Source organism: Amphiprion ocellaris, chromosome 15 (genome assembly GCF_022539595.1).
Source record: "Amphiprion ocellaris isolate individual 3 ecotype Okinawa chromosome 15, ASM2253959v1, whole genome shotgun sequence".
Taxonomy (NCBI): Eukaryota; Metazoa; Chordata; class Actinopteri; family Pomacentridae; genus Amphiprion; species Amphiprion ocellaris.
This window is the reverse complement of record NC_072780.1, coordinates 4436087-4463848: the sequence shown is the minus strand read 5'-3', so window position 1 is coordinate 4463848 and position 27762 is coordinate 4436087. Positions and strand designations below refer to the sequence as shown.

The window sequence follows — 27762 nt, the reverse complement described above, 5'->3', positions numbered from 1 at the left end:
GAGCTAAACTTTAGCTGCCTGAGGAAGCTCTGCCTGCAAGACTAAACTCAGGGTGAATCAGTCTACCAGGCTCTGTGCACACTCCTCCTTGGGCAGGGCCTAACTTTGAGCTCATGGTGTTCATGGTTACAGAGTAAACACTGCAGTTGCTAGGTGACGATACTGCGTGTGTGTGTGTGTGCGCGTGTGTGTGTGTGTGTGTGTGTGTGTGTGTGTGTGTGTGTGTGTGTGTGTGTGTGTGTGTGTGTGTGTGTGTGTGTGTGTGTGTCACCCCTCAGTTTACACAAGAACCACACCCATGTGACCCACAGCTGAGTTTTAGAGCCGGGATTTCCAACATTGCTCACTGTTTTTTTTTTTTTTCAATACTCCTTTGTTGGTTTACATTTTTCCTGCTATCAAGAGATCAGTGCATTCACACACATATACAGGACACCTATTTCAGAGATACATACTGTCCTTGTTTTATGCTTATCATGTGGCATAAAGGCATAAAAGAGACCCGATGTTGATCTGTGATACCAATGCACAGGCTAAGTCTTGTTGTACAATTCTACAGTTTCATTTAGCAGATGGTTTTATCCAAAGCGACGCACATCTGAAAGTAGATACAACACAAGCAAGGATCTAGTCAGGAGAAAACTACCTGGATAAGTGCTATAATACAAGTTCAAGTAGGATAATAGGACCTTGGTGCTTACAGGCATTGTGGGAGGTAATAGGAATTTTTTTTTTTTTTTCTGTTTACAGTCTGTCAGGCACAAAGTTGTTCAGTGAAGAGCTGGGTTCTTAGTCTTTTCTTAAAGACTGAGAGAGACTCTGCAGATCGAACAGAGTTTGGTTCCACCATCTGGGAACCACAGAGGAGAAGAGTCTAGCTATCGACCGGAACTGCTGTGGTGGTCGTATCAGGCGTCTTTTGTTGGCCGAGCGTTGGCCGAGTTCAGGTAGGAGCTGTTTTCATTGTAGTTTTGAACGGAAGTGTCAGAGTTTTGAATTTTACGCAGGCATGAACTGGAAGCCAGCGTTGGTGGTGTGCTGTTTTTTTCTGGTTGAAAACCAGACGTGCTGCTGCATTCTGATTCTCTTAGTAAAGACTTTTACTAATACAGAGATCATGACTTTTGACGCAACCTTCGTCAAACAATTAACAATAATAAAATGAGCTCATTCAAAAATAGTTTTGATTGTGTTCTTGTTATTAAGTTGAGATAATCATGACAGATATTTGTTTTTTAGCAATATATCAAATTTTAGATGGAAAATAAGTAATTGTATCTGTGTCAGAGAAATCACTTTCCACTAAGTTCCTCATTCCAAAAACACCTCTGAAGGAAGTGTGTTAATTCCAGATCACATGACCTACTCCACATGATGTCATTTCCTCCTGAAGAAAAGACTGGCCAGACTCCAAGGCTTTCTGAGTTATTTATTATAAAGTAGTGTGTGAGTCAAGTGTGGATTTATGGCATGTCAACAGGTTTACTACAATATCTTTATAAATAAATTTCAATTTCAATTTCACTCAATTGTATATATAATATTAAGAAGAAACTTTGTGTAAAATGCCGTTTGGTGTTTGGTTCTAGGCGGCCATGTTGATTTTAGGCCTGAAAACAGCAAAAATGTCAACTATGATACCTGTCAACTATGATACAAAAAGTCCCGCAATCATATATTGACCCAGTAATTCAGCAGTTTTACTGTTGCTTAAATCATTGATGTGAGTTCAGAGACTAACTCATACCACAACTGTTTTGGACACACAAGCAGAAAAGCTCCTCTCTGTTTTACAATAACATTCATGTTCTGAACAACCCCGCCAATATCCGGTTTGTAGCTGTTGCCATGGAAAGTGACATCAAACTGTTGTGATCTTTGTGCTGCAGCTGATGACGTAACCTACAAAAATAGACTGATGATATTTTATTCAGAGTTAGAGGGACATGTTGGTTTGTTCCCCTAGAACAACCAAACTTCCGTGTCCTGTAGATACAGCTCTTCATATTCTACTGGTCTCACACTGACTGCTGTTCTGAAGACACAAATTGCAGGTTAGAGTGGAATCTTGAGACACGCAAGCACCCATTGTAAAAGAACTTAATCCAGTGTTGTGTCTACAGTAACTGCTATATACTTTTTTTTTTAAAAGTTTACATTCCACCATTAAAAAGTGTCACATGATAACTTAATTTCTCTTCTACTCACCAACTTACAGCTGTGTGGATGGTGCTGTAAACCACCACTTAGACCTTAATGTAGGGAAATAGAATCGACTCAAAGTATAATTAACTTCAGTGAATTGACAATAAATCTATAGCCGAGGGGTTAAGATGTCATCCACAAACTGCAGCATCCTTGATTTGCAATAGGCAGCAGTTAATTCAGTACTTTTACTCACATACTGTACACAATTATGTATTGTTAACTCATTCAGTTGAGCCATTTATGACAAAATCATCAGCTTTTGGGGGCTGATTAAGTCATTTTTGTACAGGAGAAAATGCAAAAAGAATCAGCTTCTAGGATGTGACTATTTACAGCTATTTTTGTCTCAAATGTGCACTAAACTGAGGACTGTTGAAGCAAAGCAGACATTTCCAGCACAATGTCGCCTACGTCCAGGACAGAAGGAAAAGAGTCAGGAGAGGTCAAATATGCAGAAACAGTTGGTGTCTAAAGAACAACGTTATTGTCTCATTTTCATTGGGGTCACAAGACAAGACGCATTAGTCTGACAATAGAAGTTAGAGGTTTATTTGAGCACGTCACTTTTAGCAAATGTTTTAGTCAAACAGCAAATCAGTCAAGAAAATATTCCTTAAACTGATCCAGAATCTAAATCATGTCAGTACAAAAGTGTAACATCAGTTTAAACTGAAACAACTACATCAGTGAAATGCCACATAGAATAGAACAAAATAGAACATAATAATACTTTATTGATCCTTGCATTGCTTTGTTCCAGCAACATGTTAACACACAGACAAACCCAACACAACACTGACACTGACAATCATCAAGTATGACCACATACATAGCATATAAGTTAGAAAAATTAAAGGGTCAAAATATAATTGCAAGACTTTTTGTATCATAGTTGACATTTTTGTTGCTTTCAGGTCTAAAATCAACATGTCCACCTATAACCAAAACATACCAAAACATGGCATTTTTACAGAAAGATTCTTCTAAATATTATATATACAACTGAGTAAAATCGAAATTGAAAGTTATTTCTAAAGATATTGTAGTAAACCTGTTGACATGCCATAAATCTACACTTGACTCACACACTACTTTATATTAAATAACTCAGAAAGCCTTGGAGTCTGGCCAGTCTTTTCTTCAGGAGGAAATGACATCATGTAGAGCAGGTCATGTGATCTGGAATTAACACACTTCCTGGAGAGGTGTTTTTGTATTGGGCGACTAAGTTGAAATTGATTTCTCAGACACAGATACAATTTATTATTTTCCATCTAAAATTTGATATATTGGCAAAAAAGAAATATCTGTCATGATTATCTGAACTTAATAACACGAACGCAATCAAAACAATGTTTGAATAAGCTCATTTTATTAATGTTTAGCTAAATTGGGATGGTTATTTAGTTGACATTTTAGTGACATCCAGTCATTTTTTTATTAATAAGTGATTGTTTCCATAATAAATAATTATGGATTTTGTAAAGACATGATCATAATGAACATAGAAAACTTTTTTTTTTTACTTTTAATAAAAATGTATGCAATATATATCCCATGGACTTCAAAAATCCCTCAATTATATATTGACCCAAAACATCTGCACAGCATACACATCATGAAGTTACAGTCATAATGTCCATTGAGAAGCCTGACTGCAGCTGGTAGGAGGGACTTCCTGCTGAGCTCAGACCTTCACTGAGGGTGGATGAGTCTGTGGCTGAAGGTTCTCTCTTGAAGCACCTCCACATTGTGTAGTGGGTGAGAAGCACTGTTCATAGCAGAGTTCAGTTTCCTGAGCATTCTCACCCCAACCACCTGTTTTAATGATTCCAGCTCAACACCAGTTGTGGAGTTCGCTTTTTTGATCAGTTTATTCAACCTGTTTCCATCCCTGGAGCCTCCTCTCCCCAACACACAGCCCCAAAGAACAAAGCACTGGCCACCACAGACTGGTAAAACGTACATAGAAGAGGCCTGCTGATGTTAAAAGACCTTAACCTCCACAGGAAGTAAAGTCTGCTTTGGCCCTTCTTGCCCACTGCCTCCATGTGGCTGGACCAATCCAACTTGTCATTGAAATGAATGAGTATTAACACATAAAGATACACGTCATTTAGCCTTTTTTCTGCAGTGGATACTTTAAGGATATAATGAAAAATGATGCATATTTGAAGCTTTTTCATCACAGAATTATAAAGTGTTACATTTAAGGTTTTTGGCTTTAGGCTGGAGCTAATAGTTCTCCGTGCTGCATGCTTCTAATGAAACAACCTCATTTTTGGTTCCAGATTAAAATTGACCACGGGTGGAGGAGCCTCATGACTTTGGTATTTCTAAAATTCTGGCAACACGGCCGTGGGTGGATGCTGGGATCAGTGTGGCTCATTGGATTGGGCCTTCACTGCAGGGCTGCAAGAGAACACTCGACCACTAGATGGCGTAAGAGTGTAGTTATAGTGTTGACCACCATTCGATATGTGACTAAAACTGCTCCGGCCACTGCAAATAGTTTCAAAAGAATCACAGCTGGAAATAATGCAGTAATGTGGTTTCCATGGATACTCCCTTCCCAGTTTAGTAGATGTGAGTGAGTAAGATGGAGAAAGAGACAACAGGAAGTAGTCTGACTAATTATTTCCACACAGCGGAGAAAAAAAAAAGACAGAGGAATGTAAAAAAGTGGAATGGTGGTGACAGTGACTTACGACTTGTAATCTCTACTTAGCAGGACTTTGAAGATGCTAATTACAGACGTAAACAATTGTACCCTGACCAAAAAGGAGAGACAGAAAAAGTACAAGATCGTTGGTACATCTAATTCAAAGTCATCCAAAAGACCACACACACACACACACACACACACACACACACACACACACACACACACACACACACACACACACACACACACACACACACACACACACACACACACACACACACAGAAACAAACATGCAAACAGAGTTGCCACAGTGCAGATTTCTTTTGCTCTTTATTGTAGGACTTGAGCTTCAGGGACATGACTGTGAGTCACAGCCTCTCACTAAAGGCCATAACAATAAATTCTCAGTGAGTCACTCTGCCCGCCGTTTTCACTTTGGAATCATGTGCATCTCAAACAAGAAAATGAAAATAGAAAAACAAATCAATTACATGCACAAAACACCAGAAGTTAGCGACTGCAATATATAATCAAAATGTTCAGTAGCAGAAAAGTGGACAGAAAATTCACATTTACGCATGAATTAAAACACAGAACAGTTCATTCCTTTTGTTTCCTATTGTGAAGTTTTCCAAGAAGGCCATCAGATAAAGACTGATTTGGGGTTTGGTTAAAAATGCATGTGCAAAATTGTGAAATGACAAAGTTAGTAGTTTGGTGAATCACTTAGAACATCCCAAAACAGTTCTGCCATTTGTCTCCTTACCTCGTGATCAAAAGTCTTAAGAGACTTGTTTTTGCAAAGTTCTGAACTAAAGTGCGTGACACAAATTGTGGCTTTTTCTTTTAACGGTTTAACAAAAGTGGCCTCCGAATGGAGCAGCTGTATGCGACTACTTCATTACAAAAAACGATTCAGAGCAAATAGTAAAAGCTGTATCCCTCCCTTCTCAACTTGCAGAATAAGAGCACTAAAGAGAGATGCCAATAAATGCAGCTCATGATGTTACTCCAAAATAAACTCGTACACTGGAAGCTAATTAAATGGCAACATAACAGTAAACTAACAGTATACATAAAATCCAAAATGTCTCAGAGACAGTAAATCAAAGAGCGTGAAAGTCTGTTTTAGATTGTTACATAAGTGTGCTGGCTTTTATCACATTATGGCTGTAATGAGCATGAAGGAGAAAAAACTCTTTTTGTAATTTGACCGTCTCGAAGACGCTCCTTTTTCTACATGTCTCATTGTGACTGACTGACTTCAAATAGCTCACAAGCTCATACATGCTTTGTGATTATTGCAAGCATGCACTATAGCAGCACATAAATCCAGTGTTTTGTAACGAAGAAGGATGAAAATGAACAATGCAACAAGACAAGGGGGAGAAGGAGGAGTGGTTTTAGATGAAAGGAGCATTCTAGAGGGAGGGACTGCAGGGTGTGGTGATGTATAAAACATCCTTCGCCCCTCTTCCTCCATCACAGCAGCCCCTCCAAGACTGAACTTCACTCTCCGATCTCTTCAAATCGCAGCCTTGGTGAGTAGAAAATCTTCCTAATGTCATGTTGTCTAATGTTTGATTTGAGTTACTGACTTTAAAAATGCACCAGGGTGGGTTTTTCTTGAATGCAACAATGTTCGTTATAGTGATTTTTTTTTCTTTAAAAATACAGCTTTAACATATCAGCACAGAAGTATGCATAAAGTCCAACATTACCATCTGTGTTCGTCCTGAGTTTGTTTTGAGCTAACAGTAACTCCTCTTCATTGCTTGTGAAACTTCATGTTGCAACAGACCATCGCCCAGTTTGCCTCAGTGCCAGCTATTTGGCTAAGTTGAGCCTGGAATGTCTGTTCTTTTTTCCTTTTTTTTTTTTTTTTTTGCATTGCACAATCGGATGCTGGCACCACTCTTCTGTACTAACTTTTTAATTGCAACCACATTGAACATCTGCGCAGTCATAAAGTATTGGTGTTTGTGCCCTCTTTCTTCACAATTCCCATCTGTTTACACACCCTCTGATGCCACAGTTTCCTCCGCTTGCCATGCCCCCAGAGAGGTAATAGAACCGAGTGAGTCACATCGCAACCAGAAGTGACTCTCTTGGGTTTATGGAAAAAGTGAAAAAAGCAGAAACAACACATTTCAGACGTATCGTATTAAGAGAACAGACGCCTCGTGTTACTATTAGAACTTCAGTCAAGTCTTGATGTGCTTCTTTGTCTAGTACAGTTGAATTACCTTGACAGAATAAACTGTTTCCATAACAGCGTCCTGTACCACTTGGCAGAGACTGATGTCAGGGTGAATAAAGAAAGGTGGAAAACCAAGGTGTATTTTTATCCACCTTCAAGGAAAACCCAGAGGAAAAGACTGAGAAAGACACGAGCAAAATTGTGAGCCACCGCTTGCAGCTTAAGTTTTACTGAACCAAATGAGTTGTTTCACGGCTCCATGTATGTATGTCTTTATAATTAGTGTATGAATAAATCAGCCAATTAAACTAAAGCAAGGGAAAAACAATACGTGCAAGTAAATCCTCTAGTGAATCAGTCACTCTGTCTGCACTCTTTTCTTCCCTTTCCTTGTAACCACACCCTGAAGTTGTGGATGTAAATGATGTCCTTTGTTAGGATTCAAAATTCGACCACAATACCACATGATCCACTGTAATCTGAACCAGTTAATGTTACCAGACCTAAAGTCTGCCTCTAGATGGAGTCACTGCAGCTCGAAATGAAAGTATCATCTTTGAGCAAAGCTTCACACAGTCACCTGAATAAATATATAATGAATAATAAAATAACATGGCGACAGTCACAGAAATATTAATTAGATTTCCATATGTATTAAACTCTTTTATTTCCTTCTGTCCTCCTGCGACAGCATCACCATGTCTGACATCCTGAAAGCTATGGACCTCCTCATCAATGTCTTTAATAGATACTCGGGCAAGGAGGGAGATAAGAGCACCTTGACTAAAGGGGAGCTGAAGGATCTTCTTCAGAATGAAATGGCACCACTTCTTGGCGTAAGTGTCCTCTGGCCTTTTAATAGTCTCAGACCCACATACAGAATGTATGAATATACCGTCCTATTGAACATGTATATTGTACAGTTTAGCACTGAGAGAGTGGTAAAAGCACAAATATTACATTATAGTGTGTGTGTATTCATCAAAGCATAACTGAGAGACAGTTTTTCTTTGTTTAATGACCAGTGATTAAACTCTGAAAATATAGCTTTAAATAAACACCTAACAAATGGAATAATGCATACGTTTACATGTTTGCTAACACTTTTCTGAACGACAGAACGCCCCTGACAAGGCAGCAGTGGATAAAGTCTTCAAAGATTTGGACTTCAACTCAGACGGCCTTGTGGATTTCTCAGAGTATGTCACCCTGGTCTGCTGCCTCACTACCCTGTGCCACCAGGCCTTCAGCAAAAAATAAGGAGCCCAGCGCCACCTTGGGGCCAGCTGAGAGAGCTGCCTCTCAGAGAATGAAAAGTGTCTCCTGACAGCTGTTCTGAAGAAGAAATAAATATTTACTAGAGCACCAAAGGCACCAACGCACAGTAAAGAATGACAAGAAAGTCACTAAAACATTATCTTGTAATGCAAAATGAAATAAACTTTTCTTCAAAAGACTGGAGTCGTGCACTTTGTGTGTTACAACTTTGAGAACAATATTTGTGCTGCTATTGAAGTGCTGCACATATATTTCAGCGAGATAATCCTAGTAAGCTTATTATATTTGAGATATTTGCCCAAAACGCACCTCGTGGATTAAGTTTGTCGACACTAACCTTGACGTTGGAGCGATACAAGTGCAGGTTGTGACATGTGGGATGTCATTGATGTTGCTTGCAGCATAAAGATGATATAACAGAGCGCATTTATCAAAGCATGCTAAGAAGAATCAACATAGCCTTCTTCTGACAAATTGAAAAATTAAATCTATAAGAAAAACAAATGCATCCTTCTATTCAGCACACCCAGGGTTATCGGTGAGGCTAATGATGCTCATGTTATTGTACAGCTACTATTATCAAGTCAGTTCATTAACTGTAGGACTCTTTTCTATTTTTCTGACTACTATGTTGCGTTTTTCTATCTTTTTAAGGCAACAGAGGGTGGCATTCAGCAAAAGTAACATACTCCTGCTCTAAATAAATGGCTTAAAGATAGCTTGCTGTGGCTTTACCTGAATACTTCTGTTTTGTCGGCTACATTTTAATGACTTTTCAGTGGTTACTTACTTTGCAAAATTAATTTTTAAGGACAAAACATACAACAGTTTTTTGTTGTTTTTTTTTTAAAAGAAAAAGAAATCAAAAGATGTGCAGGTCTAATACAACCGCTGACCACCAGGGTGCACTTTTGCAGCTAGATGGTCCAAGGTTTAAATCGGCACTACTGGCTCAGCTTCATACGGAGGTTTGCATGTTTTTCTGTCTGTTCCCCTGTGCAGCCTAAAAACATGCATTCTGCATGAACTGTAAATTCTAAATTACCTTTAGGAGTGAGTGTGAATGCAGGTGCCTGTATGTGTTAGCTCTCTAGTGGGCCAATGACCTGACCTAGCTGTACTCTACATCCCTCAAAGTGCAAGACAGGCTGTCCGAATGATTAGAAACAGAACTGTACTAGTACAGGTCAGTGTGCTTATAAGTACATGCTCTGCTTATATTATAGGATTTTTCATGATGGTGTTGCTACTAATACATTGAGGTTTTCCATCAGTTACTCAGCTTTACGCTACATCATTCTGTAATCTACATTCATGTTTGTGAATTCCACTCAACCATCCATCCTGCTCATGTGTTGCCTGTTGGGGTGAGGGAGCTGATAAGCTTAAACACCGATATTCTTCTGACGTTATACATTTATGGCAGTAGTGAGTAACTGTGTGGCTCAAGGGCAACCTGCAGGTTTTCATTCCATTCAAATACCCCAGCGGGTGACTTCACAAATCACACCCGTCTCTGTGTTTTAAAATAAGGAGTTAACACTTGTACTCTTGTTTAGTTGGATTACACAAGATAATATGAAACTAAAAGTACCTTGTAAACAGCGATTTGAATCAGTTTGGGACATAAAGGAGAGAGATGGAAATATTACATTTTAAGAATACTACATTTAACATACAGGGCTGGAACAAAGTTTTCGGACACCCTTAAAATTTTACACAATCTCAAATATTATCATGAAATATTTGTGGAAAAATCTTTTTTGTCTTTTAAAAGGTGTGGCTGCATTGGACAGACACAAACAAATACAAATTTTTTTATATTTTTATATATATATATATATATATATATATATATATATATATATATATATATATATATATATATATATATATATATATATATATATATATATATATATATATAAAAGAAAAACTAAATTCTACCAAAATGACCCAATACTCAAAATTTCATATTTTTATGGAACCAATTGATTTTAAGTTTTTAAAGTGGTGGCCACTGGCTTCCAGACATTTATGTTGTGTTGTAGACGTCACTTGTTGATGCTCCATTCATGAGGGTAGCGCCATCTGTTGGGAAAACATCGTACAACAGGACACAGAGTTATCGTGATTTAATCAAACTTAGAAAGAGGAATCTATATGTATAGAAGTACTTATACAAATGAAATATTTATAAAAGCTTTTCTTTTCCTGATGTGTGTACATTATTTTGGCTGATTCTGAACTTAATGAGAACAAAACTGTCATTTAGTTGTTGCTCTGAAAGCTTCTTTAGTGAAAACCGGCTGATGTTCTGCTTTGAAACAAACTGCTTTTGAGGTCTGTGTTTTTAGGTTTAACCCCACAGTTTCTGAATGAACTGATAGTTGTTTTTTCCTGATCAATGTGGACGTTATAATTGATGGTAACATTTACTGATCATATAATCAGCATGACAATATAACAGTATAACATTATGACCACCTGACTAATACTGTGTTGGTCCCTTTATGCTGCTAAAACTCCTCTGACCCAGTGGTTCATCAGAACCTCTGGGGATCCTGTGGATTCTGTGGGTCCTGTGGGTTGCAGGGTGGGTCCTACCTAGACCAGGCTGATCCTGGACCATCCCATAGATGCTCCATCAGATCTGGATGTGGGGAGTGTGGAACCCAGGTGAACAGCTTAGCTCTGTTGTGTTCCTCAGACCACTCCTGAGTAGTTTTAGTTTCTCCTGCTGAGGGTGGCAGCTGGCATCAAGGACTGCTGTTGCCATGGAGACTAGGGGGTTGTTTGTCCTGCAGTGTTTAGGTGGTGGTACATGTCAAACATCCACATGAACGTCAAGGTTTCCCAGCAGAACGTTGCATTAGAACAAGATGATGGATGTTGTTCTCTTCAGCTGTCAGTGGTCAGAATGTTGTGGCTGATCGGTGGATCTGTCTGCCTTTACTCTGACATCCAGAGTTCTACAAAAGTGTAGTATGTGTGCAGTGCAGAAGAGATTTACTTTATTGGATGCAGTTTTAGTGGTTCCATGAGAGAAAATCATATCCATATACAGATTTTTATTAATTCCAGGCCTGGTTCAGTAAAGATTATAATAATAACTACATCACATAATTCGTTGTCGCAGTTTGAATTTTGCAGACTGAGAGATGGTTGAGAAGGTTTCAGTTCTTGTTTTAGCAAAATATGTTAAAATAGAAGATCTTTATTGTCATTGTACATGAAATTATCTGCAAACCAGCAAAGTGTATCAGTCTGAGGTATCTGAAAATAAATAAGTAAAGAAAAATGCTTCTAAAGCCAATAATAAACAGAATATTTTGAGGTAATATTCTAAAAAGGAAAGAAAAGCTCCATTCTCACTCCTCTCAGGATAAACTGTCATTAAGATTGACTTTAAATTTAGCTTCAGCACGAGATAAAAACATTTACTTTCATTACTGATATCAAGTTTTAATAAAGTTCATGCTACTTTTATAAAATGATGAAAGTGAATAAATTGTATTTCTGTGATCTGTGTTTGATTTCTGTCTTTTCTCCTGTCATCCAGATGTTCAGAGGGAGATGATGCCACATCTGGTCCAGCCGATGGAAGGTCTTGAAGTTCTCTGACTGGCCTCGACTGAAGATGGTCGTCTCACTGGATTTAAGGTTCAGATGCTCAGTAACAAACTCCACCAATGAGCCAACAGGGAAGCTTTAGGTTTATTAAATGTTGCTATGAAGGTTTCGCTGTTTTTCTTTGTGAATGCAATGTGCTCCAACTGAAACCTGAATTAGAACTTAGAAGTAATTTTTTATTCCAGTCTTGGTTGGAAATAGAATCTCTGTATTGATTCAGGTAAAAACTGAACTTCACAGCATGTTGGAGCAAAACAACCAGATGAAAACTGTGATGGTGTTGGATTGTCAGACCGTAATGTTGCAGCTCAAAGCAGCTTTTCTAGCTCAGTTCATTCTGACATTCAGCTATGAATCAACACAGCAGATGGTGATCCATGCTGTGGAAGTCTCACATCTCCTGATTTAATGGAGCTGCTTTGCACTTTTTACACTGTTTATTCACCAACACTTTATTTAATAAAAGTCCCATCTAGTTTTTATGAGGAATGTGATGTTTTAATTTCTCTGTGAATAACTGCAGTCTAATGGAACAGCTGGAGTTGTAACATCTGTCCTGATATTGATCATGAAGTATTGATCAGAATACTTATGGTCAGCAGTCATCCCTGAAGTTTTACATTAAAATCTTTACTTGTGTTGTGAACTTTGGTAAGAAGCAGAAACGTTAGCGTTGCCATGGATACATGAGTGTTAAATTCAGTTCATGTTTCCATTTTGGGAAATGCAGTCCAGTTCCAGAATGTGGAGGAATTTAGTCTCACAATCACAGACAATAAATATTATCTGAAAGTCGAGTTTTTGTTGTTTATGAGCACAATACAAAAAGATTCATGTTAGAAATATTCCAGTTAAGACTCTAGAATATCATGATTTATGTACATTTACCTCAATAATATGAATGTTCAGGTTAAGATTGTGCAGTGATATTTATTATGTAAGTTTAGCTGATTAAAGTTTATGACTCTGCACTAAAATATTGTTTAAATTGACATCATTATTATAATATTTAGGGTCAGACCCTACAGTATTGAGATTAAGAAATCAAATATTCTATAAAATGTAAATTAACTGAACTAATCTGGATATATTTAAGTGAGACTCTACAATATTATTTGACACAAATCTAAATCAAAATTTTAATAATTTTCACGCCACACATTTACTGGACTGATTTAAACATTAAAATCGCTCCTTTCTAATCCTCTGCTGTACGTTCAAACCTGAGGCCTTAAATAGAAACACTCAAGTATCTGATTGAAGGAACTTCTGCAGAGTCCTGGTTCCAGAACATGATGATAGAATTATAGACAAACTTTAACAAAAGCTGCCTGAGAGTTTACAGCTTTTTATGTTGGATTTCTTCAGTAATTTAATGAGTTATCAGCAAAAATCAAGTGTTCATTTGATGAACTTCATTTCCTAAAACATCCAGAATTGGAGCTCATATCTTTGGCAGCTGTAAAGTTTCTGCTCCTTCAAAGTTCACAACACAATGAATGAATTCCTAAAACACTCTCAGTGCTGGAGAGCATTTGTGATGCTGAAGCAGTGACCAGTTTTTCTGTTTCTTCTCTGGAGATGCACAATGAGGGACGTCTGCAGAGACTGAGAAAGAGTCTCACCACATCCTGACATGAGGAAAAAGACTTTATTGAAGACTACAATGAGAAAAACTATCAGACAGCAGACGGCTGCATTCAAGGTGAGATCTGAACATTTGATCTGGAACAGGAATTCAATAACGGCAGCATGAGCTTCATTTCAGTCTGTAGCTGCTGAATTCATGGATGAATCATCTGGCACTAGAGAGGAAGACCATCAAACATCCACGTCAGCTGATGGAGGTCCAAGAGTCTCACCCAACAAACAACCTACAGAGTGAAGACCTCCAATCTGATTGGACGGCCTCCTATTCAGCCACATGTGTGAACAAATGCCTCTAAGCTGATTTGTTTTCTAAAATAAATCTAGTTTGAGTCCTAATCTATGCCTGTGTGTTTGCTTCTTTACTCTGCTGTTAACAGTTTAGGCTGTTAGATTGTTCCAGATAAGATAAGGTCTGAGGACGCCGCCGAGCCTCGGTCCAGCCGGCCACCTGTCTGTGGATGTTTGAGTGCTGAGAGGTTTGTGGATGCATGTGAACGTTCTGTGTTGAAACAACAGCTTTTGACTCACTAAGCCGGGAAAAACCAAGAGCTCCTATATTTGTGACTTCAACTAAAAAAACTGATGAAAATAAGTTTGCCAGGGTTCTGACTGATAACAGATTATTAAATAATGAAAATGATCATTTAAATGTTCCTTTAAACAATCCTTTTAGGTCTACATTTCCTTTACACTGACTTCTTGGTATATGTACAAGTATTTTGGGTGGAATATACCATTAAGCCCAATGTTCAAGGGTTCTTCTGGGAATATGTCATTAAACCAACCTTTTAGGTAAATGTTCCAGGATGTTGGGTAGAATATACCATCAGATCAACCTTTTATCCTTTATCCTAACCTTTTAGGTCTACATTGGAAGATTTTAGAGTAGAATATTACTCCAAACCATCCTTTAGGTCTACATTTAAGGTGGAATACTCCTTTAAACCAAGATTTTTTTTGGTCTACATTGAAAGATTTTAGGTGAAATATTCCTTTGAATGAACTTTTTAAGTTTATCTTCAAGGATGTTGTGTGGAATATACCATCAGACCAACCTCCAAGGTCTACAGTAGTGAATTTTAGGTGGAATATACCATTAAACTCCCCTTTTAGGTCTACATTGGAGGATTTTAGGTGGAATTTTCTTCCAAACCGTCTTTTAGTCTAAATTTAAGGATGTTTAGGATGGTATATTCTTCCAAACCAACTTCTCAGGTCTACATTTCAGGTGGAATATTCCTCCATACTAACTTTTTTGGTCTACGTTGAAGGATTTTTTCTAAATCACCCTTTCAGGTCTATATTTGAGGTTTTAAGTGGAATATTCCTTTTAACCAGGCCCTCAGGTCTCTTTGAGGATTTTGGATGGAATACTCGGTTAAACCAACATTTTAGGTGCATGTCCAAGGATTTTTGGTGGAATGTTCCTTTAAGGTGGATGTTTGAGGACCTTGTAGGTGGAAAACTTCCTGAAACCAACCTTTCAGGTCAACATTCAAAGATTTAAGGTGGAATATTCCTTTAAACCAACCTAAATCATGTTTTGGTCATTATCAAGTGAGAAACCTCAATCCAGACTCCTCATAATGACAGCTCAAAAACGTTCATCATGTCTTCTTGTTGATACTTTTAGTTTCTGATTCTTTTGTTCAGACATTAGGTGAATGGATAGATGTTATTTACCTTTCCTGAGGAAATAGGACGGCGGGGGATGCGGCATGCCTGGTGGGATGGTCGGGTCCGTTGGGCTCACCAGGACATGCCATTACGGTGTGGGCGTGGTTGGCCCGGCGCATCTGGCGACTGTACTTGGGCGTGGCGCAAATGCCGGCTGTCAAAATCTGCCGGCTGCCACGTCACGCTGTCAGTGAGACGCTTCTGAGGAAGGCGAGTGTTCGCCGAAACTGTCAAGCAAGGTAAATAACATCTATCCATTTACCTAATGTCTGAACAAAAGAATCAGAAACTAAAGTCCTCATAATTACGTTTGAGATTTATGCTGCTGTTATTTGTTTAGTCCAAACTAAACGACAGAAATCCACAACTGTAATTTTATTTCAGGACTCGGTTATTAAATGTCAAAACAATCCATGTGACTCTAAAAGCTCAACAGCTTTACAAACTCTAAGATTAAACTCTCCACAAGAATCCCAAATAAATTGGACTTCTACATGAGAGCTTTAATTATTCTTCATCTACTTCCTGAAAAGTTTGGTCAATAAAAAAGAAAAAAACTAATATTTTCAGCTGAACTAAAGACAGACTTTGTGATTTTTCTGCTCACATGTTGTGTTGTTGTAAACATCCTCTTTCAAATAAACAGCCTCCTAACCCCCTGGAAACCAGCGTTTGTCCTGTTTTTGTGCTGCTCCTCGGCGACCCTAGACCTAATGTTTTTTGAGCAACACACCATACTATGACGTTTTTACAATGATGGTTCTACTATGGAACCAGTTTGACATGTTCAGGTGTTCTTTGTGTGAAAACTCAGAGATTTCAGGGATCAGAAGGTGGTTTTCAACTTTCTTTGTTAACTTTCTGCTTCAACTTTAAACTAAATTTCCTTCACTAAGCCAGCCCTCTGGACTTCCAGGAAGCTGTGTTCCTATTGGCTGTCCAGGTGGCTGCTTGGTGTTATCAGGAACACCTGAGCAGCTCAGTGTCTTCCTGCTTTATTTAGCTGCAGACAAACATTTCATCTGCTTCTCTTTGGGTTTGGCTCTGTTGCTTTCGTTTGTTCTTTAGGCGTTGGCTTGCAGCTTCCAGCAGTAAAATCGTCTTTAATGTGTTTCTTGGTGTGTTTTAGGGCTTTGTACTGGATAGTTGTCTTGGTAAATGTGGTTCTTCAGCCACAGTTAGCACATGGTGCTAGTGTGTGCAGTGATTAGTGGATTTGCTGCAGCTGAGTTGTGTCTTTATCTTGGCTGTAGTGAGTCTTTAGAGGTTTTTGGTCAGACACATTCTGTATTCCTGTTTGTGAACCAACATTGGTTGTCCAGAAGGTAAGAGTTCCTGTCCTGATTCTCTGTTCTCAGAGGTTCTCTGGTAGGCTGCAGGAGACTTTAGCGTTTGGGTTGTGCTAGTTTGGTTTTTGTACGGTTTCATTTGGACGACTATCTTGAGGCCCCTCCATGTGGTTTAGTGAGGTTTTCTGGAACAGTTCTACAAAGCAACCTGCAGCAGAAGAGACTTTGAGAGTTTTTAGGAAGTTCTGGAGACCAGACTTTAGAGCAGCAGAAACATTTGTCAGCAGTTTGAGCAGGAGAAGGTGAGCTTCAGAGTAGAAATGAGACAGAAACCTTCTTGACCCGTGTGGTGAGGTCCTGTACCAAGAGTTTGAGCAGGTTGTGAAGAGTCTGTAGTTCTTTGGTCTGAAAGCACAAGAAGAGTCGACTCATTAAAGGAGAAAACGGGAGATATTGTTGGTTCTTCTGTCGCTCTGCAGCTTCCAGTTTCCTTAGACTGAATATCAAGTTTATATTTTAAATGATTTCCCATGTGAGCCCAAGAAGACTTCAATAAACTCCCTCCATCCCCTGGACACAACACATTTTATTACCATGTTAAATCTTTTTTTAAAAATATGTTTTTGAGTTTTAATCATAGTTTTAATCATAGTTTTAGCAGTTTTTTTCTCTTTGCTTGTTTAGTTTTGTCATCTGTGTGAAAGGTGCTAAACAAATAAAGTTGAATTGATAAACTGAATAATTGACTAACTCATGATTGTGACAACAGAAGTATTTTCATTGTGATTTAAGGGTTTGTTTCATTTTTATGGTTAAAATCTTGACAGAAAAAAAATTAAAGAAATAAACTACATTAAAAAAGCAATTAAATCAAAGGGAAAAAGCATTTAATACAATAAAACTTTTATAAAGAAAATGAAACATTAAAAACAATTAAATTATATTAAACAGACAAAATATTTCATTAGATAATTAAAGAGAAGATATCAAACGTAATTCTGAAAATAAAATTTTTCAAACAAAAGTATTAAACATTAAAGCTGAAATATTTTTGAAAATTAAACATTTAAAAAATACAACTAAACAAGAAGAATATTACACATTTAAAAAAATACTAAACATTTAATTAGATTATTAAACCTTTAAAAAGACAAAACATTTAATTACAAAATTAAATGTTTAATTAGAAAATTAAATCTTAAAGACAATAAACCTTTAAATAGGAATTAAACAGAAAATAAAATGAAGTATTTAAAAAGAAAATTAAACATTAAAAGGTGGTAAAACGTTTAAAAAGAAAAACCTTAAAGATTTAATCGAAAAATTAAACATTGGGAAACAAAAGGAAATTTTCCAAACAAGCCGATGAAACATTTGAAAAAAACAATTAAACATTAAAAAGACAAAACATTTCTACATCAAATCAGACATTAGAAAAGAATAAAAGGTGAGAAAAGAGCAAAACTAAACATTTAAGAAGAATCAAACTAAAGACAAAACATTTGAAAAGACACCAGTTAGACTTTAGAAGATCAAATTAAACAGAAGAGACAATAAAACAATCAAAAAAAGCAAAAACAGATAAAAGTCTGAAAGCATTTTCTTGTCTGATATGAAAACATCAAGTTGTTTCTTCAAACATTTCCTCTTGGTTTGATTGTGGACAGATTTACTAAGAACTCATTTCAGAAAACTGCTTTCCAGATAAAATCTAGTAGTAGTTGAAGGCATCGATCAAACTAATGTTACCTTCTGATCTCCACAAACTTTACTGTTCAGTGAAGAGAATCAAAGTTTGTTGAGTATTTCTAAAAAACCCACAGGTGAAGGTCTGAGAAGAACTCAGATGGATGGTCTAAATGTGAAATCAAGACTCATGGTCACAAGTTTTAAGGCTTCTGTTAACCAGAAAGTTCAAACTAACAGAGAAGTACTGAGAAACTTTTAAAAATTCAACCCTCAGACTGTCTAAAGGTTCAAACTAACAGAGAACTACTCAGGAACTTTCAGGATTTCAGTCCTCGAACTGTGGAAAGGTTCAAACTAACAGAGAACTACTCAGGAACTTAGAAGATATCAGTCCTCAGACTGTCTGAAGGTTCAAACTAACAGAGAACTACTGTGGGACACAGAAAATTTCAGCCCTCAGACTGTCTGAAGGTTCAAACTAACAGAGAACTACTCAGGAACTTGGAAGATATCAGTCCTTGGACTGTCTGAAGGTTCAAACTAACAGCGATCTACTGTGGGACTTAGAAAATTTCAGCCCTCAGACTGTGTGAAAGCTCAGGTCCTGAGGACTCGGGAGGTGTGGAGGCTTTGGAAAGTCTTGGAACTGAGGGTTCCACCCTCCAGCACAAAGGCTGAAGCCCAACCTCCTGAGAAAAACGGTCGAGTCGAGACACGAGTTAAAAAAAAACTCGAAAACGACAAAAAATAGATGATAAATGCGCAAAAAAAAGAAGAATTAGTATCTGAGCAGATAGCTCAGGGGGTTAGAAGACAGACTAGTGACTGGAAGGTCACAGGTTCGAGACCCGCCACTGGCACTTTTCTTTCTTTGTCTTTGTCAGGATTTTAATAAAAACTTAAGAAGGGTCTGGTCTTGAACCGGCGACCTGCAGCTCCACAGGCAAATCCTTAACTCACTGAGCTACAGATCAGACAAAAAGAAATGATTTCGTCGTCCCTTTGGCATCGTAGTTCCTCAAGTGACCACATGGGTGGAGCCAAGGCGGAGTCTGGGTGGAGTCAGGGCGGAGAGTAGGCGGGGAGGTGGGGGGAGTAGAGGGGCGGGAGGTCACCACCCACCTCCCCGCCTACTCTCCGCCCTGACTCCACCCAGACTCCCCCACTACACCTTCCCCCGCCCGACGAGTTCTTCGAGTCTCCACGAGTTCTTCGAGTCTCGACAGGTTTTCCCGAGTTTCTGGAGTTTCCACCAGGTCGGAGGCAGAACAAGTTTTCATGAAGAGGTGTTGAAGTCGGCCAGGATGGACTGACTGTTTACAGCGACTAGAAGGAAGACCACTAGAAGAGCAGCTATTTAACCACCATCCATACAATCCATGGAGTCGACTCCAGAGAAATGAAGGGACGTCAACTTTTATCAACCTCCATCCAGATGTTCAACTTCATATTTTTACTTTATTTTTAGCACCACAAACCTTAAGTATCCCACTTTATTATCATTTATCAGGACTTTAATGGAATCCACCAGCAGATTTAGTTTTTGTTGAGAAACTTTATACTTGTCGGAATGCAGTATTTAAAACTCTTCCTTCTATTTGACCTCATATTTATTAGTTTTAGTGGAGAAAGTTATTTTAGTTGTTGATTAGTTTCTTACAAACCAAATAATAAATTGTATTAGTCAAGAGGTTTAAATTTCTTACTTTGTCATATTTTAAATATGACAAAAAAATATAAAAATAAAGCATCTTGAGACAATTTGACCTGTAATTGGCGTTATATACATAAAATTGAATTAAAACTGTATGTATCTTGTAATGTTGGAGTAATTCAGCCATATATGTTGAAAAACACATTTTCTTTGTCCATTAATCTGTTGATTGTTTTCTCCAATAATTCATTTCTTGTTTTGGTTTATAAAATGTCAAACCCAAATATATTCAGTTTACTGTCATAAAAACCAAAAAGATTTACATTCATGATGTAGGAATCAGGCAGTTTTTCACTTTTTATCTTAGTTCAATCAGAAAGATAGTTGATAATGTGTGAATTGTTGCAGCTTGTGAGCCGTAAAAGGTTTGAATTTTTGGGGCCGAGTGTCAGAAAACATTTAGAAACCAACATCAACAAAACACTCAACAAAGATTTGAACATCATTAAAGGGAAATCCAACTTTTGCATGACAATGTCTAATTAAAGGACATTTATTTCCAACGTAAATGTGTGATATTCATCCTCTGGAGCTTTCTCTTCACATCGTCTTCCACCTGGACTGGTTTGGTCGGGAGCATGTGTAACAAACATTTGAAAAACTGCACTTTAACATCAATGAATGACACTGAAGCTTAATCTCTACATAAATAAGACTGAGTCTGGATGTGCTGCTCTGTCATGAACTCCTAAGTTTAGGGAAAGTTCAAACAAAAGAGGACAGTTCAGATCAGACTTGAGAATGAGCTTATTTTGAACAAACATCTCAGACTTTCTGAGCTTCAGCACCTCTAGCAAGATATTTTAACAACAAGCAACTCAAGAGATCCGGAAGTTGGAGAGAGTTAGCTTTAGCTGAGCCCAAGAACATGTGGGATGCAAACCTAGCAAACATTTCAGACTTTTCTCTGTGAATTCTGAGAAATAATTTCCTAGTTAATGACAGAGCTACACATCTTAACTCAGTCTCATTAAAACAGACTCTAATTCAGTGTCATCCATCCATATTAAAGTGCAGTTACCCAAAATGTTTGTTGCATGAGCTCCAACAAAACCTGTCCAGGTAGAAGGCCACTTTGACAAACAGGAAGTGGAAGATTCCAAGCACATTCATAGAAGGGGGAACCAGACTGTACTAAGTGTGGTCGAGTATAGAGGGGTGTTTTGTGGGGTTTTAAGGCTGAGAATGATTATTAGTGAGACATTTGGAGGAGATATTCATTTGCAGTAAATGAAAGTTTTTAAAATCTTGGCGTTAAACTTAGAAGAACACAAACTCTAACAGAAAACTTTGTTGATACGTTTTTGTTTTGTTTACAGATGTTAAAGGAGGTTTATTCGTGACGTATAACCAATCAAATCACTCCAGAAGGCAGAGCGACCACAGGTAGATAAAGGTTCAGAGCCAAAGTAGCACCATTTTTAAATGTATTTATTACCGTAAATCGGTAAAAAATAAAATACTGCTAATCAGTAAATCAGTCAGTCCACAATTATGACGATGTGTGTCTCTTCCTTTGACTTGTTATTTGTACAATATACGATGTATATGATGGCGTTTTTTCATACCAAAGGCTATACTATGATGCTTTTTAAGAGACATATGATGCTACTCTGGTTGTTCTGGCCCTGGGTCGCTGCACTCCTCCTCTGTTGTTTTCTGGATTGTACTCAGCTGCATGTCTTCGTCCACCCGACCTCCGTTGACTCGTCCCGCCTGCCGTCTCTGGAGCTGAAGCTGGATTGGAACAGACCAAAGTACAGTCCAATCACGATGCCAGCTGCCTCTCAAAAGGCTCCTTCATCTGGCAGGTGGCGGCACTTCTTCTGAGGGGAAGCTGAGCTGGCCCGGCAGAACTTTGGAGATGTGTTCTAGTGGTTGGTGGATGTGTGGGGAGATAGAGAGGGACCTTTGAATTGTTCACAAAGGAAAACAGGGAACCCATTGGTAGTTTTAGTTTAGGGTGCTACTGCAGTGTGTTTTTGGGTTTTAAGAGGTGAACAGGAAGAGTTGTTTTTCGTATTGATTATCTTTTACTTTGTTCCTGGTTGGAATGCCCATCAATGTCAAAGTGAAGTTCACTTTTAGTTCTGTTAATTTATTTTTATTTTACTTACACCCATTTGCTTTTAACCCCCTCACATGTTGTGTTGTTTTAAAATTACTCTTTCAAATAAATACTCATCTAACCCTCTGGAAACCAGTGTTTGGACTGTTTTTTCTGTTGCTCCCCACCTACTTCAGACAGCCGGGACATAACAACGTTTTGTGGACGAAAGGCTTTTCTATGACGTTTGTTGAGCGACATGCTATACTATGACATTTTTCGGACCAAAGGCTATTCTATGACATTTTTTGGACCAAAGGTTATACTATGAAGTTTTTTGAACGACATGCTATACGATGTTTGTTGAGCGACATGCTATACAATGTTTGTTGAGCGACATGCTATTCTATGACGTTTTTAGAGTGACATGCTATACTCTGACGTTTTTTGTACCAAAGGCTATACTATGACGTTTTTTGGGCGATGTGCTATACTATGATGTTTTAAGAGCGACATGCTATACTATGATGTCTTAAGAGCGACATGCTATACTATGATCTTTTTAGAGTGACATGCTATACTAAGATTTTTTTTGGACATGCTATACTATGACATTTTTAGAGCGACGTGCTATACTATGACCTTTTTTGAGCAACATGCTATACTATGACGTTTTTTGAGCAACATGCTATACTATGATGTTTGTTGAGCGACATGCTATACTATGTCGTTTTTTGGACCAAAGGCTATACTATGACGTTTTTAGAGCGACATGCTATACTATGACATTTTTTGGACCAAAGGCTATACTATGACGTTTTTAGAGTGACATGCTATACTATAACATTTTTAGAGCGACATGCTATACTATGACATTTTTAGAGCAACATGCTATACTCTGACGTTTTTTGTACCAAAAGCTATACTATGACGTTTTTTGAACGACATGCTATACGATGTTTGTTGAGCGACATGCTATTCTATGACGTTTTTAGAGCGACATGCTATACTCTGACGTTTTTTGTACCAAAGACTATACTATGACGTTTTTTGAACGACATGCTATACGATGTTTGTTGAGCGACATGCTATATGATGTTTTAAGAGCGACATGCTATACTATGATGTTTTAAGAGCGACATGCTATACTATGACATTTGTAGAGCAACATGCTAAACTACGACGTTTTTTGAGCAACATGCTATACTATGACGTTTGTTGAGCGACATGCTATACTATGTCGTTTTTTGGACCAAAGGCTATACTATGACGTTTTTTGAGCGATGTGCTATACTATGATGTTTTAAGAGCGACATGCTATACTATGATGTTTTTAGAGTGACATGCTATACTAAGATTTTTTTTGGACAACATGCTATACTATGACATTTTTAGAGTGACATGCTATACTATGACCTTTTTTGAGCAACATGCTATACTATGACGTTTTTTGAGCAACATGCTATACTATGACGTTTTTTGAGCAACATGCTATACTATGACATTTGTTGAGCGACATGCTATACTATGTCGTTTTTTGGACCAAAGGCTATACTATGACGTTTTTAGAGCGACATGCTATACTATGACATTTTTTTGAGCGACATGCTATACTATGACGTTTTTTGAGCAACATGCTATACTATGACATTTTTAGAGCAACATGTTATACTATGACGTTTTTTGAGCAACATGCTATACTATGTCGTTTTTTGGACCAAAGGCTATACTATGAAGTTTTTTGAACGACATGCTATACGACAGGGCTATTCAATTAAAAATTGACTCGGGCCGGATTTTGAGACTAAGAACATGAGTTGGGCTGGACATTTTTAGCAGACAGTGAGCAAAGTTAACCATTTAAAATAAACACAAACAGATAACAAACACACTGGATGTTTATTAACATATTGCCACATCCAAAAGGACATAAACACAATAGAAGAGCAGTACTTAAACTAAACCTGTGCTGAAATACTGCTTCTTTAAATTTTACATTTCAAACACACAACTTCAACACATTTTGATAGGTAAATATAAGCACAGGTTAAGGTGCATATGAACATAAAAACTAAGTGCCGATTAGAAACACCATCTTTTGTTTTGGTCACATCTCAAAGTGCATTAAAAGTAACTTGCTTAACACTAACTTTTCAGAACTTGAGACATTTTTCTTCTTTTGAAATAACAAAAAACTGAGTTTGTCCCTGTCCATATTTGGTCTCATCTGAGACAGTCACATCTTCAGTGCATATAATCAAAAAAATAAACAGTAGGCACAGTGATAGTTACTATAGCTTTGAAAAGAAATAAAGCTGACATCAAAGTGCATAATAAAGTGCAACTAAGTGAAAGAACTGTCAAAACAAAATGTCTTTCTTAAATATTAAACTTATAATAAGTGAACAGAAAATAGTCACATAAATACATAAAACTACCTTTAGTGTCTGCTACAGCACGCTGCTTTGTTGCACTTACCATGTCTCGAAGACATCTGTGGCGAGAATGTTTGACGTGTCAGACAGGGGTACCTGTTTGATAGCAGATGTCACACTCGTCTTAACTTTATCGTCCGTTAAAACTTCATCCACAACAGCCAACATGCAGTCCTTCACAGTTTCTGAGTCTGTGAACGGCCTCTTTTTCGTGGCCCTTTCCTGAGCTGTGCAAGTCCGTTTCATTGTAGTACAGCTCCGGTTGTAAGATGCAGTCAAACTCTGAATTATAGCCGCTCTCTCATGACATCTCTCGGGAAGGTTTGTCCGAAACGCGGCATGTTTTTCCAACGTGGTGTCTTCGGACATTATCGTCTTTCTGCGCTGCAAAGCACTCGTTGCAAAGTAAACGCATTGGTTTGGCGTTCGGACTTGGTGGTAAATAAATAAATACTTGTCAGTCCACGCAGGATTAAACCGACGGTTTTCCTCGCCGATTTGTCGTTTAAGGATAGAAAAAGACATGCTGCTATTTTCGCCTGTATAGAACTGCTAATGTTAACTTTTCAAACGTGTCTCCTCAACGCAAGGCATTGTGGGTTAGTTGCTAGGTTACGGTGAGTGTTGCATTCAATGTTTGCAATAATGTTGGAATTTTTGTAAGAACTTGTCAGTGTTACTGAAAGATGTTTTTCTGTTTTTCTCGGACCCAAGTCCCAATCACTCGGCAGTTGCTTTTGGGCCACTCGAGGGTTGTTTTCGGGCCGCATGTGGCCCGTGGGCCGCTAACTGAATAGGGCTGCTATACGATGTTTGTTGAGCGACATGCTATGCGATGTTTGTTGAGCGACATGCTATTCTATGATGTTTTTAGAGCGACATGCTATACTCTGACGTTTTTTGTACCAAAGGCTATACTATGACGTTTTTTGGGCGATGTGCTATACTATGATGTTTTTAGAGTGACATGCTATACTAAGATTTTTTTTGGACGACATGCTATACTATGACATTTTTAGAGCGACATGCTATACTATGACCTTTTTTGAGCAACATGCCGTTTTTTGAGCAACATGCTATACTATGACATTTTTAGAGCAACATGCTATACTATGACGTTTTTTGAGCAACATGCTATACTATGACGTTTGTTAAGTGACATGCTATACTATGTCGTTTCTTGGACCAAAGGCTATACTATGACGTTTTTAGAGCGACATGCTATACTATGACGTTTTTTGGACCAAAGGCTATACTATGACGTTTGTTGAGCGACATGCTATACTATGACGTTTTTTGGACCAATACTATGACGTTTTTTGAGCGACATGCTATACTATGACGTTTTTTGAGCGACATGCTATACTATGATGTTTTTAGAGCGACATGCTATACTTTGATGTTTTTTGAGCAACATGCTATGCTATGACGTTTGTTGGGCCAAAGGCTATTCTATGACGTTTTTAGAGCAACATGCTTTTCTATGATGTGTTTTGAGCGACATGCTAAACTATGACAATTTTACAGCGACATGCTATACTATGACGTTTGTTGGACCAAAGGCTATGCTATGATGTGTTTTGAGCAACATGCTAAACTATGATGTTTTTTGGATGACCTGCTATAATATGACGTGTTTAGAGTGACATGCTATACTATGATGTTTCTAGAGCGACACGCTATACTATATGCTTTTTAATTGACATATTACTATGAAGTTTTTTTTTTTAGGTTTTTTGTTGTTTTTTTTAGCAATGTATTATAAAATTTTTTTAACAGTTTTAAAAATTACTACACTTTTACTTGTGCAATGAAATATTGTATGGCATTTTTTAGACGACATATTATACGCTGATGTTTTCTTGAATAACATACTATTTTGACAATATACTGCACTATGACATTTTTTGAACCACATATCATACATGACAATTTTAGGCAACATCCTATCATTTTGCGCTTTTTGAACCACATAATAATCTATGGGGGTTTTTTTTTGCCGACGTGCTATACTATTAACTACAGGCCACACTATGTTATTCTTGAAAAGTATACTATACTTTGACATTTTCCGAACTACATCCTATACCATGGCGTTATACACAGAGTGCTTTGGTTACATGTCGATTTATAATCTAGATTTTTTTGTTGTTGTTGTTGATGGGATTACCACAGACCTGACCATGAACACCGTTGACACCCACCTGAGGAAGACACTGCCTAAGATCTCAAGGCTGCTTGGTCGTGGTCGTTCTGGTCCTGCTCCAGAACGTCTTCATCAACTACGTCTTCTTTTGAAGAGGCCCTCAGATGCTGCAATCTCTGACCTTCAGCAGGAACTGCTACTTTCACTCTGTAACGAGACGGCGGTTATTTTAAAGACCCAGCTCCTGGCGGCTTTGAGTGAAAATTTAACATCCATCAAAACGGATCTACAGACAGTTAAAGCTGAGCTGTCGGTCAGTATTTCAAACATCAAGTCCGACCCGGGCGTCCTAAAGCACGCTGTGGGTGAAACGGAAACTTCATTCTCCACATCACCGACGACATCGTCACACTCCAAAGCAGAGCACCTGTCTGCTGAACTTTTAAAAGTGGACAATAAATGTGAAGAATGTGAGCAGCGGAACAGATGTGATATCTCATTCTGACCATGAAAACTAACGAAAAAATATTACATACAGTCCATGCACCGTACTCTGTTTGGCTCCGCGCTTGCTGATGACCACTTCCGGTCTCAGAAAATGAAAAAACTAACCTTTTTTCGTTTCTCTCTCTTACTGATTTTACTTTTTTGTTATTCTAAATATAAAATGAAAATCAAAGCATTTTTAAAATTTCGAATATCCCTTATTGATCATGAAACGGAAAAACGCCTTGTATTTCAATTTTAATTTTTGTATTTTAAAACGAAAATCAAATACCAGTTTCAGAACGGAAAATCCAACTGCCAACATATACACGGACCGTCCAAGAAAAGACCCGAGAGGAAAGCTGACTATATCTAACGGTCAGAATAGGATTTAGGCTAAGGATACAACTTACTCAGAATAATAATAGTGACATTGTTAACAAGTACCACAATGAGATGTTGGTAATGAGACTTCGGGTGACGCCTCCGGTAGGTCACGTTGTGCGGCCGTGTCCCGTGACGCTGCCAGGGGCGGGTTATCGGCAACAGAGTGGGTCTGTGCTGCTGACGCTACGGAGGGACAGAGCAGGAGTGTTGTTTTGAATTTGCTGGAACACACCGACTGGAGGGGGGCTAGCTCCTGC

General features: G+C 38.0%; 1 protein-coding gene and 2 long non-coding RNA genes across 4 annotated transcripts; 2 read left to right on the top strand and 1 right to left on the bottom strand.

Annotated features, from left to right (window-relative positions):
- The first annotated feature begins 363 nt into the window (after window positions 1-363).
- Window positions 364-13971, top strand: LOC129350661 (uncharacterized). 2 transcript variants are annotated; one of them, XR_008604135.1, is made up of 3 exons: window positions 364-947; window positions 11915-12015; window positions 13567-13971. It is a non-coding gene; the product is annotated as an uncharacterized LOC129350661 (long non-coding RNA). The 2 variants fall into 2 exon arrangements; XR_008604134.1 differs by having other exon boundaries at window positions 11915-13971.
- Window positions 6257-8531, top strand: LOC111569246 (ictacalcin-like). The gene is made up of 3 exons (XM_023271271.3): window positions 6257-6415; window positions 7766-7910; window positions 8194-8531. The coding sequence occupies exons 2-3, from the start codon at window positions 7773-7775 to the stop codon at window positions 8332-8334; spliced, it is 279 nt and encodes a 92-aa protein (XP_023127039.1). The 5' UTR covers window positions 6257-6415; window positions 7766-7772; the 3' UTR covers window positions 8335-8531.
- Window positions 13618-27702, bottom strand: LOC129350662 (uncharacterized). The gene is made up of 3 exons (XR_008604136.1): window positions 27566-27702; window positions 26691-26839; window positions 13618-17006 (listed from the first exon to the last, which is right to left on the bottom strand). It is a non-coding gene; the product is annotated as an uncharacterized LOC129350662 (long non-coding RNA).
- Window positions 27703-27762: the final 60 nt, after the last annotated feature.

Excerpts from the sequence above, each read along its gene's own strand:
- LOC111569246 (XM_023271271.3), top strand. The coding sequence starts at position 7,773 with ATGTCTGACATCCTGAAAGCTATGGACCTCCTCATCAATGTCTTTAAT. Across the intron at positions 7,911-8,193 it reads AAATGGCACCACTTCTTGGC|AACGCCCCTGACAAGGCAGC; the intron begins GTAAGTGTCCTC and ends TCTGAACGACAG.